Source organism: Nothoprocta perdicaria, unplaced genomic scaffold (assembly GCF_003342845.1).
Source record: "Nothoprocta perdicaria isolate Ctin4 unplaced genomic scaffold, notPer1 scaffold_256, whole genome shotgun sequence".
Classification (NCBI taxonomy): Eukaryota; Metazoa; Chordata; class Aves; order Tinamiformes; family Tinamidae; genus Nothoprocta; species Nothoprocta perdicaria.
In genome coordinates, this window is record NW_020455484.1 from 56,990 (window position 1) to 68,833 (window position 11,844).

At 45.1% G+C, this 11,844-nt stretch overlaps 1 protein-coding gene and 1 non-coding gene across 2 annotated transcripts; both read right to left on the reverse strand.

Moving 5' to 3' along the window:
* Nucleotides 1-1,644: 1,644 nt before the first annotated feature.
* Nucleotides 1,645-2,118, reverse strand: FMC1 (formation of mitochondrial complex V assembly factor 1 homolog). Its single transcript, XM_026040411.1, has 2 exons — nucleotides 1,981-2,118; nucleotides 1,645-1,898 (listed from the first exon to the last, which is right to left on the reverse strand). Exons 1-2 carry the CDS (start codon nucleotides 2,116-2,118, stop codon nucleotides 1,695-1,697), a joined length of 342 nt encoding a protein of 113 aa, XP_025896196.1. The 3' UTR covers nucleotides 1,645-1,694.
* A 770-nt stretch (nucleotides 2,119-2,888) lies between these two features.
* Nucleotides 2,889-2,961, reverse strand: TRNAR-CCU. Its single transcript has one exon. It is a non-coding gene; the product is annotated as a tRNA-Arg (tRNA).
* Between the last annotated feature and the right edge of the window lie 8,883 nt (nucleotides 2,962-11,844).

The window sequence follows — 11,844 nt, forward strand, 5'->3', positions numbered from 1 at the left end:
CGCGGGGCCGGGGCAGCTCCGCCGCCGCAGCCAGCGTCGCCTCCCGCGGCTCCGGCCCCGGCCGGCAGCCACCGGCCCCGGCGCGCTGTCACCGGGGATCAAATCGGAGCGGCTCCGTTAGTTAATGCTGGAAAGCTACAAYAGCCGGTTTTTAGAGAGCCGCCCTTAGAACTGAAGGAACTGCCACGTGTCGGATCCGGTTACGTTTCCCGAGCAGCGAGGCCCGGTGCTGGGCAAYTCCACGGCTTGCGAGCTCGGCAGCTCGCGCGTTCTGCGCTCGTGCCCTCAGCCACCGTGTGGCCACCGAGTGCCCGAGCAAAGTCAGCAGCACMAGTAGGGATCAAGGCCCAGGGTCCAATACGTTAGTGTTAAATATTAAGACTACCTTAATAAAAACAAAAACTGTGAAGTCGGCCACAAGTATCTTCAGTTTAACAAGAAYTTGCAGGGAACTGCAGTACTTAAAGATAGCCTGGTAGAACAAACCAGGGTCCTCTGCGCTCCTCAACCACTCACAACATGCTGTTTTTTTTCCCCTTCAATATATAGACAGGCTTTTGTTAGTCACTGTTTTGTTTTGCATCATGGGGGAGTTAATTCAAAGAGATACCACTTGAATTTATATTAACATCTTAGTCTTTTTAGGGGACATGGAGAAAGTTTAGCCATCATTTATACTCAAACTGTACAACCTTTAGCGCTAGGTACTCTTTAAAGAGCAAAAATTGCCCCATCTCGTCTCTCTCTAACCAAATTTCAGCTTTTTATTTCAGCAAGCTGTGCATTTTCACCTGGAACAACATGCAARACTTTGGATGAGGGACTTCAGCCCACCTGGAAAATGAAGGGCAGAATGAAGCAGTTACTTYATTTAAAGCATCTCACAGTGTCAAAGACATTTTATCAATTCTCAGGGAATACTGACTCCAAGTAACTTTGATCAAGTCAGCTACTAACWAATGGGTACTTTTCCACCTGGAACATCACCAGTTTTCCAAAATAACACCCCTGCTGCTCACCTGGTGGGATTYTGCAAAAACTACCAGAATTTTCAGTCCACAGAACCTTAAAAATTTTAAACTCACAGCACAAGCATTCAGTTCATTGAAGAAGTGCTTCCAAAACACATGAGGTATTAGAGCAGAACAGCACCCCCGCTGTAATGGCTGTAAGCCATTCCCAAACCTCAGGAACGTGCCATTGATTAAGCAGCATTGTTCACTTTCAAATGTTAATCATTAGCTTACTATGGTAGAAAAACATCTTCAAGATGAAGAGATCTCTTTTAATACCTTCAAGGACAGGGATTTTGCTCTTAGGAAAACGCAAAGATTGCTACACAGAGAACGTGACAGAAGAATCCCACAGGCGGCAAASAGATCCTCTTACCTTCACATTCAGGAAAATTGTTTACAGAAATCACTTTTTCAAAAGCCGTATTTTTTTCCTCCTTGCACACAGCCCTGCTCTCACGTTCTGGGGGGCTGCCTGTCACACCAGATACCCCGATCTAGTGGTAGGCTGTGTGTGCTTGACAAGCAGAGAGGCATCTCCCATCAGGGATCCTTTGAATCACACCTAAAACCCAGAGAAGGTTAACGAAGCTGGGCCGTTTCCACAACGGAGCATCTTTATTCAAGCAGCACGCGGAGYGGCGGCTGCGAAGGCCTCGCGCGGGGCCTTGGCGGGCGCTCCTAGGGATCCCAGCCCTTTCCGCCGGGCTGCTGCGGCAGCCTGAAGCCCACGAGSCCCGCCACCTCGCGCGGCGAGCGCTCCCCCTTGCCGTGGTACTCGTGGTGCAGGGCCAGGTGCTCCCGCACGCTGCGCAGCAGGCACAGGTACGTGGCCGCCTGGAAGTGCAGCTCCTGCTGCGCGCGGCACAGCTTCTCGCTGGTCACCTGCGGAGAGGACGGGGCAGGCACTTGGACGCGCCACGCGGCGGCCGSGGGCACGAGGGCGGCGGGGCGGCCCGCGCCGTACCCGGTGCGCGCGGAAGGCCGCCATGACGTGCTGGTAGGCGGGCGTGTCGCGGTAGGGGCGGCCCGCGCGGGCGCTCGCGTGGCGCAGCTCGCGCAGGAGGCCGCGCAGCGTGCGCAGCGGCGAGCCCAGCGCCGCCATCTTGCGCCCCTCCCGCACACGCCCTGCGCTCCGCCAATCGGGGCGCCGCCGCCTCGCCGCGCCAGCCAATAGGGAAGCGGGGCGGGGGGCGCCCGCTTCAACCTTCGCGCCTCGACGGCATCTCGCGGGAGCGCGGGGAGGCCCCGCGCGCGCCGGCCAACGGTCCGGGCGGCGCGGGGCGGCCAGCGCAAGCTATCGAGCACCGAGCCGCGCGATCGCCGCTCCTCTCTCGCCCCCTCCCCTACCCGCCCTTTGCTTGGGTCAAGTGCAGAAAGTCGAGCGCCGAGCGGAGGAGGCGCATGCGCCGGGGCGGCGAGGAGGGGGCCGTGCCCACGTAGCAGCGCCCGTAGGGTCCCTCGCGTGGACAGATGAGTTTTACTTTGCTTGTTAGAGTCAAATCAACTAAAAAAAAAAAAAAAAAAAAAAAACTTGGATACGACACCACCAGCCATTCAATTCTCAAATTCTGCGGCTTTGAAGTTAAATTCGCCAGTTTAATCGGGCTGAACACGCGAGCCGTAAGGTGTTTCAGGTTTGGAAAGGCAGGGGCGTACTGCCGCGGGCGAAGGGTCGCGGGGGAAGCAGAGCAGAGCAGAGCAGAGCAGCCGCCTCGTTAATCGCAGGCTCCAGCGCCGCGCACGGGACTCGCGCGGGGCCAGGCTCGGGCTGCCGCGACCCTGCGCGTCGCTCCCCGCGCCGTCTCGGCGCGGAAAGGCCCGCACCGCTGTCTTGGGGACCAAAAGAAGAGGCTGCGGGAGGCAAAATGGCACCACCCCAGATGGGACTCGAACCCACAATCCCTGGCTTAGGAGGCCAATGCCTTATCCATTAGGCCACTGGGGCTCCCGCAAAATGCAGTCTTCCAGCCCCTTACTTATGCCTTTCCCCGCCCCTTCCCTTATATGGACCCCATTGTTCTACATTCGAACTTCCCCATTGGGCAGCTGCTCCTCGCCGAGCGAGGGACGGTGCCGCGAAGCCTCCTGGGACCTCTCCCCCGTGGGGGGCAGGAGGATCACGCAGGGGCTGCTGGGAAGAGTAGTTTGTCGCAGCAAAGGCGGGAGCCGCCATGGGAAACGCTCCTTAAATAAGCGACGGGGTTTTTATCCTCAATGATTTTTTTTCAACTTTTTTTGAGGGGAGGGGGTACAGTTTGGCTTCCCTAACAAAACAGAACAAAAAATTACACATACTACACACGCACCCCCCCCTTATTTCTTTATTCCTCCTTCCTAWCCACTCCCCACACCCAACAGAAGCCCTCCCAAAAAGGTTAATTATATGAACCCTCCCTCCCTCCCTCAGATAAAAAAATAAAATAAAAATAAAAGTGTTAAACCTTGGTGTGAAATTACAGAGGCACGGCTAATATGTACATTCCTCTTTATTTAATACAGCACGGACACATGACACGTACAAAAAAAGAAAAGTACACTCATGGAAAAGAAGCCTGTCGCAGTCAAGGACAGGGAACAGCTACACCATATCGAGTAAGGCTCTTGCTGCAGAACAGGCGCCTGCCAGCTTGCATCCCAGAGCAAAGACTGCTGCTGCTGCTAAAACAAACACATAATAATAATAATCTTTGCAGCACTCCTGTCAGAAAGGTGGAAAATGGAAGGGAAAGTTACCCCTGGAGCAGGTGAAACACGCATCAGCCTGCAGGAATTACACCATTAGGTAGTCGCAGGGTACACATACCATCGTCTTTTTGGACCAAAATATTGTCAGGGATTGTCACCCTGCATGTCTGAAGGAGTGAAAAGATCAAGAAGTCGAACAAAAGAGATTTAACTTTACAAGTCTCCCTGATAGGGCTCTGCTAGCCATAACGGGAACGCAGGCTGGCTTCCCAATTAAAAGATAAAAAAATATATACTAGCAGCTATTAAACTGATCAGAACAACATACCCATATCTGGAACTGGTGCAAGCTTTTGCAGCAGCAGCTTCCCCATTTTCCGGCTTCAGTTCAGGATAGAAACTAAACAGGCACCAGTTCCTCTGTCAAAGAGCCTTACACATTAAAAAAAAATACAAAAGAGGGAAACAGGTGTATTTACAAAAATCCATGGCTGGTACAGTACATCATTTTTAAGACACACTAAATGCTACAATCTTTCAGGTCCTGAGATTATTACAAAAAAAAATCCATAAAACTTGTGTTCAGGTCCAGTTTCATAAGAAGAGAGGAAAGAAATTAAATCACATTTAAAATACAGTAACCCTTGAAGTTAGTGGAACACATCTCCCTAAAAACCCAAATGAAAGCGGTGCTAGTCACCCGGATGTAGCTGTATTTGGTTGTTCAGCTGTGTTGTTGCAAGAGGGGGAGCATTTCACACGGGAGTACTCTGGGGAGCCCGAGCGAGCACGCGGCTGTCCGGGTGCCCTCCACCGCCAGGCTCCGTTTGCTCTGAAGCAAGCACGCATTAAGAGCGGCAAGGTGACCTCGCACAAATGCACGATGGATTAAATAAAGCAGCACTACAGGATCTGCGACTCGCACAGGTTTGCCACCGCGTGCGAACTGTGCGTTCCTTTGTTTGAGACCGAGACTACCCAGAACCGTAGCTGTTGCCGAGTGCTTGTTTGTAACGAACAGGTTTGTTCCAAGATGCACACTAAAAGGCAAGAAAAACGGTGTCTGTCTTTCCCAGCCCCTCACTTTACGTGGCCTCATTCGTTTTCATCACCAGCCAGCAAGAATGTGGCTATTTTCAAGGTTCTTAAAAACATATGCGCTAACCATGACAACAAACAAAGCATGTCGAGGCCAGAACTCTGTCAGTGGGGGATTCTGCCCACGATCGGCAGCACAGCAGCGTGTCTGCAGCCTCTGTTCTCCTGTGAGCCTCGCCAGGCAGAGCCAGAGGGACTCGCACCCTGTCACACCTGCGTGTTTTCTCTTTCAGTGACATATTCCTAACACAGCGCTTYTGTAGCTGTAGAGGTTATAACCACACTGACGCCTTTTTGTTACAAGCACCTGACTTACAAGCTAGAAAATGCAAAAATTTTAAGGATTACTCATGAAATGCTTCTAACCCTCCCTCAGGAAAGGACTACAAGAGACAAATCACACAAGGGTACTACTTTAACTGCTAAAATATAACACTGTTCAGTAGACTTTGGGAGAAATAGTAATGAATTTTGTATTTTTTTTTTAAACAGTAGTCCAAAAATAGTTTTTTCTTCATCTATTTCCAATATGGATCTTGAGAGCTATGCAAGAACATGGTACTAATTGCTACGTGATGGAATTACTGCAATAACACACACTACAGTTCTCACCTCTGAGCTAAGCTGTTCTTTTGTAATTACATACAAGGCTAAAATGTCAGTGAGAAATACATGGGTAAATCTCAATTCAGTTTTAGTTAGAGATTCAGCTGCTACATAGCTAAAACCTCCCCTTGTTTAGAAGAAACTTCATTTACGTAAGGAATTGACTGAATATACTTCTGATACTGGAAGGAACACAGGATGTCTCTCACTGGCTTCTCCCCAAATCCAATCTATACATAAAAAAAAAGAAAAACCTGCTGTAGTTTCTTAAACTAAATTTTGGAGCTGAATATTCCAAAAGCTCGTGGACTAAAACTTGTCACAAGAGGTCATATTAGCGTCCCTCTTAAAGCAGTTTCATGACACTTTTGACACTAGGTGCTGCACCAGGGAAAGGGTTTCTCTTAAAATACAATTTTCTTTCTTTAGGTTAGCAAAAAACAGTTCTGCAATACCGATGCTCAAAAATATTCCATTTTCTTTGGGTAAAATTTCAACATGTGTTAAAAGGTGTGGCTCGGGAAAGAGTGTGTTTAACACTGAAACATACAGAGAATACTTATCTGCATAGTTGATATTACTGACTACTAATCAAACTAAGGCCTTATCTGGAAAAAAAAATGAGAACACAGAAATGTTTCTTCTCCCATCCCCTGCCCACTGGGGATATGTGCTCTGTCTCAAAGCAGCTCTGGCTGCCTCCACAGCTACTTCTTTTGGCTTGGACCTGATGGTACCTCTTCACTGGTATTTGTTGGGTTCTCTCACCTCCTTTCTCCTGGTGTTGAACAGTAACAAACAAACAAACGTATTTTCTGGCAAGATACATCAGCACACCCTGCTAGGCCAAAAAAAACCCAGTAGTATTGAGCATTATAAAAAAGTCAAAAGGTAGTGAAAACTATTTGTTTAGGATTACTTCACTATAAAGGCAATAGTTAATGGTTATTACATAAGCAGAGAAGTTTGCAAGGAAAATCAGACCGAAATTCTTTTTGAAGTCACAAAACACACAAACCCAATTCATTTCCAGAGTTGCTTTGTAGATTTATAGCTGTCAAGAACTGGCTACAAAATACGGACCTTATTCCTTGACTACCGGCAAGATTACTACAGCATCATTTATGAGGAGTGTGCAAAACYGGCTGTAGGAAATCATTGCATTTCCCCAGTTTTGGGTTAGTTTCAGGCCATGCTGATCTCTCAGCATAACTTATAGCAGCAACGGGACTTCTATGGCCCCAAAAGGCTACAATACAGCAGCAAGGGATCACTGGATCACAGGACAAGGATGATCAAGCTACACCAGAAGTTTCTGCAACAAGAACATTTCCCTACACGACTTCTTATTTTTCTCCAGTAGCCCAGCAAGTCTACTTCTGGCTGCTTTACATTGGCAGTGATTACTTAAAACAATAAATGGACATTGATTTTTGAGAACAGCCACAGCTGTTAAGAACACTGCAACAGTCAGCACTGATCACCAGTCATAGTTTTTTTGTCTACCAAGTCAGTCAGAGATAAGGGAGCAGAGGTGCCTCAAATGAATTAAACAGCATTAGAAAAGCCAAGTTACTCGTACAACTACTGGTTTACTGCCAGGCTAACTCCCCTGGAGTAACTTTGCTGGCATCTCCAAGGCAGATGAGGAAGCGCTGGGGTCATCACTTCCACTGGCCAAGCTACCAGCAACACCAGCAACTGTACCAGCTCTGACTGGCACCAGTAACTGGGAAACAAGATGTGCTTACAGCGTAATTTACCGATTCATTTAGTTGTATTAAGATGAGCTAAGACTGAAACAGCTTGTTAGGCTTTTTTAAATCTCATTTATATTTCAGTATCTTATTTATTGCTCTGGAGATGAGCTTTCCACCTAATTAGGAAAAACATTGCATGCCATTCCTATTGCAGTTTCTGAAGAGATAAATACCAACTTTTCACAATACAATTCAAAATTAGATGTTGCCCAGTGGAAGCACCTCACAGAACTAGCACAGCCCAGTGATGCTATTTGTTATCCTGCGTTTAKCACTGATCAGCACATGAGTTGTTATTTCAGGTATTTATGTTTGCAATAATCATAACCTAGACACATCCTCGGCACAACTACTAAAATCACCAGATCTACTGCAGATAGCTAATTTAGTCAAGAGAAAAGGAAACAAGCACAAATAGTATTGTGACAGTTCACTTGCAGCTGACAATACATGAACTTACTGATCATTGTTTTAATGAATTCTGATTAATGGTTCATTCTGTTAAGAGAGAAGGCAGAACTAGATAAGTACTTTTTTATGGTACATGATTTAGGCAGCTTGTGAAGCATGGGCAGCTTTAATTTCAATTAGCAGCTCTACTCTAACAGGGTATATAGAGCTTCTTCTTACATATGTTGTTCTTCTTACAYGTGTTCTTACATATAACAGGAAGTGACCACTTCGCCAAACGCGAGAATTTTGCAATAACTGTTTTCAGGCTATACAACAACAAGATCCCTTGCAATTCATTGCAACTCAGGACATCTGGAAGCTGCTGTTTTAACCTCTTTTTCCTGCTCACATTTATGTGAGCACATGCCTTCGCAAGCTCAGTAATTGTGTGAAAGGGTCCAGTAGTAAACAAGGTATCCAGACAGGTTCCATGTTTTACTTACGACCTAATTAAATTCAAATTCAAAACCTTCAAGAGGAAAATGCAAAAGGTTTCTTTCCCATTAGCCACTTCCTTTCTCCCATACGCGTTTACACACAATCACACACACACACACACACACACATCCCTTTTATTATGTTGTCTTCTTTCCCCAAATGTTCACCTTTTGCAGGTAAAACAGTTTAACACAGCCAGAGCATCGCAGGATAAACAGGATTCTGAGGAATACTGGTTTGTGTGTGAGTGAGTGTGAGAAAGAAAGCACAAGCATACAGAACAAATGCCATGGTACAGCAGCTATGAAGTTACACACACATTACACGTATTACAAAAGGAAAAAATAGTATAACAGCATAAAGCCATCTTGGCAAGCTTAAGGTTTTTTTTTTTTTTTTCCAAAATGCTTTCCAGCACTTCAGGATCTCTGAGAACAGTTTGAAGAGGGCGGGGAAATAAAATAAAAWAAAAAAAGGCACTTAAACAAAGGACAAAGGCCTGAATCAAGTAAGTCATGGGGGGTAACAGCCATTTCACCAGAGCTTGGACCAATCAAAAATCTAATAACCTTTAATTTCTATAAAATTAAAATTGCATAAAGTGTTAATTAATCAGTCATTTACCTACAGCTTTCACYTTCTGGTTCATTTCATGAAACAAACAAACAAACATACAGAAAGCAAGTGTCCCTTTAGTGATTCTCCGCAGTTAACAAAAGATGAAAGGTAGAGGTGTGGGAGGAAGCCTTCCAGAGTTTAGCTTGACTGCAGGTTTTCCTGCAATACCATCTTCCAGAAAATCCAGATCAAGAACAGCAGAGGGACCACTGTGCCATTAGCAATTCACTCAAACAAAGAAAGAAAACCCCAAACACCAACACTTCTAATCCATCTGTGGGCAAAAACTACTCAAAAAAAAACCCCTTAAACTGTAAACTAGATTAAAATTTGCTAATAAATACAGCCAAAAGTTCATTTTACGAATGTAGCAGCAAATGTGATAAAGTTAGTTGGAGTCCAACACGACTCCTGGAGGGTTAATGGTTCACACAACTGATGGCAGCTTGGGAGAGTTCCAGGATTTCTGTTTTCACATCCTCAAGGCTCTTGCACCAAGTGGAGAAGGAGTGTGGAGGAAGGGTCAGGTGATGGGACAGCAGGGAGGCAACAGGCTCTTGGCACCTGCTCCAGCCCCAGACATGTGCATCAGACAACTTGGATTGGATTCAAACAAGACACAGAACCCAGACAATTGAAAGTTACTTCTGATTAGCAGAAAACAGATGTAAAACCCACAGCATTCACACTGGTGACCGAGTTGCTCGGTTTTAGCCATGTATCTCAAATTAACAGAGAAAACTGGACAAAGTGGACAAAATTTAGGCCATTAGCATCTTTCTTAGAGGGAGAGAACACTGCAGTTATAGTCCAAGTCACCAAAAAAGATTTGCAGCCCATTTTTCATCTTGCTTGCCTCCTTTTAACTTACTTCACACGTCTCAAAAAGGATTTAGAACAGCTACTATCACTTTTGCGGGTTTGGATCACATAGCAGAAAATATCACTCGGAAGGTTTTAACATCTAAAACCTGTGTTTGAAATTATTGCTTGCATTTGGTTGGGGCTCACCATGAGCCTGACACCTTCGCTCATACACAGTCCCCAAACCAAGTTCAGCCCTGCTGCCTAGAAAGACAGCTCTGCGTGGCTTTATTGCTTGTGAATACTGAGGGTTATTTAGTATGTACAACTACAGTTTTATTACCGAAGGCCTTTAAAAAAGTAGTAAAAACCTGGGGAAAACCTGTCTTTAGAAGAACTGCTGTGCAGGAAAGTAGTGAAGTATTAACCTAATTTTGCATGGGGATATTGCAGACATCTTTCACTTTTCATCCTATTTACGCTACTTGGAAATTATCCAGGAGCCAGCCTCTTATTTCCTTTGATTTGGCTTTGCTAGGTTTAACTCTCAAGGGAGAAGAGGGGAAAAAGGAATAACCGGCCCTTTCATCACCATGTCGCTGATTGCGATGACACTCAGGATTATGACTGAAAATAGTTACCCTTTGGTGGCTGTTTGACCTGGCTTCACGAAGAATACATGATTTGATTCACGTTCATCACCCTATAGCCTAATTTCACAGTATGTGGTAGTTTACCTGTTTCCCATGACTATCAGAGAAGCTCAACAGGCTGCAGCATCTGATCTACTCCCCATCTTAAGGTTCAGAGAGGATCTTCCTCCCCAGAAGGAAAAGCCTACTTCCAGGAGGAGAGATGCTGAAAGGATGCTTGTTCGGCAATTAAGGGACTCCAAGTCCCCAGATCTCCAATTTCCTTTAGTAAATATAAAGACAAAGACAGCAATTTGAATGAGGTGCCTTGATGAAGAAAATGTAGAAGAGGTAGAAGTCTTCGGACAGGGTCTTTTAAAGGTATTGCTGCCTGGTGCAACTCCCCTAGCTACATGCATTATTTGGAAAGTTCTGAGATTTGACAAAGTTCAGAGATTTAACATCCTGCCAGAATTGTTTGGCATCAAATTTTCTTCCTTCAACCCTTCCCAAAGGAAAAAAAAGTATCAGATAAAATGTGCATTTTAGCTGATGATCATGTTCTGGTGAATTTGGATCAGATTAATAATGGCAGGGTCTGCACAGCTATGTTTCAACTCTAAACCTTGACTGAGATGTGAGCTTATCTAATCAACATGTTACATACAAAACATTAGCTAAAAAGCACGCAATTTGGCTGATGCTACAGAGTGAAATTCATGAACTAATGCATCTTAGATTAATTCAATCTGTCTTTCACAGAAGTGTTGTGCAAAAACATTTATTGCTGAGCTCAACCCAACATTTTATACTAAATATACAATATATATTATTTTAAATTCATGTTATATATATTTATATAAAATTAAAATGAGCTCTAAATAGAAAAGAAAATTGTTGTATTGTCTAAGAAAAAAATCACACAAGAGAAAACTGAAAGCTGTAAGTTAATCTTGCAAAGAGCTTTGAAGATTCAGCATCCACAGGTAAAAGCCTGTCTGTGGAAGGTGAGACCACTGGTAGTCACTGCTTTCAGTCTCAGTTCAAGCTACTGCAAAGATTAGCTACTAGGAATTTCTGCATTTCTGATCAAAGGAATGTTTCAGAGTTGAAGGAGAAGGGCATCATGATTTTAACTCCTTCCCCCCATTGCTTATTTTATTTTGCCATTCTCATCTTTTATTTGACAACACATGGGACTTCACAGTTAAGTTCAGTCCTAGTGTCAAAAGTGCAATATGTGCTGGGTATTTCCTAACCTCACAAATTAACCAGTCAATGTATTGCTATTAAAAAAAAAAAAAAAAAGAGGAAAGCCAGTTTTGTAGTCTTGTGCTACGACGTAAGGAAGAGCTCAGGTCAGAAACTCCCCAGGCCAGCAGGGGCTGGAAATGCTCGACACAACCCGCTCAGCCCCTAGAAGAGAAGGCACCTCTGGTCGCTCTTGAACGACTCCTCTTTGGCTAATGCCTCAAGAGCCCTAACCTGGCTCCGGAATAAGTCACATTCAGCCTTCCTTGACTAGCAGGTCTATATAATGCATGGCTTTTGGGAGGAGTTAGATGAAGGATGAGGAAGATCGAGARTGGGTGAAAAACCTGATTATGTTTTATAAAGCATGTGATAGGACATTACTTCATTTTAGTAGCAGATAGGCACAAGGCAAAGCAGAACCAAGTGAAAGAACTAAAATACCACAGTATGCCTTAAAAAAAAAAAAAAAGGGAGGAGGGC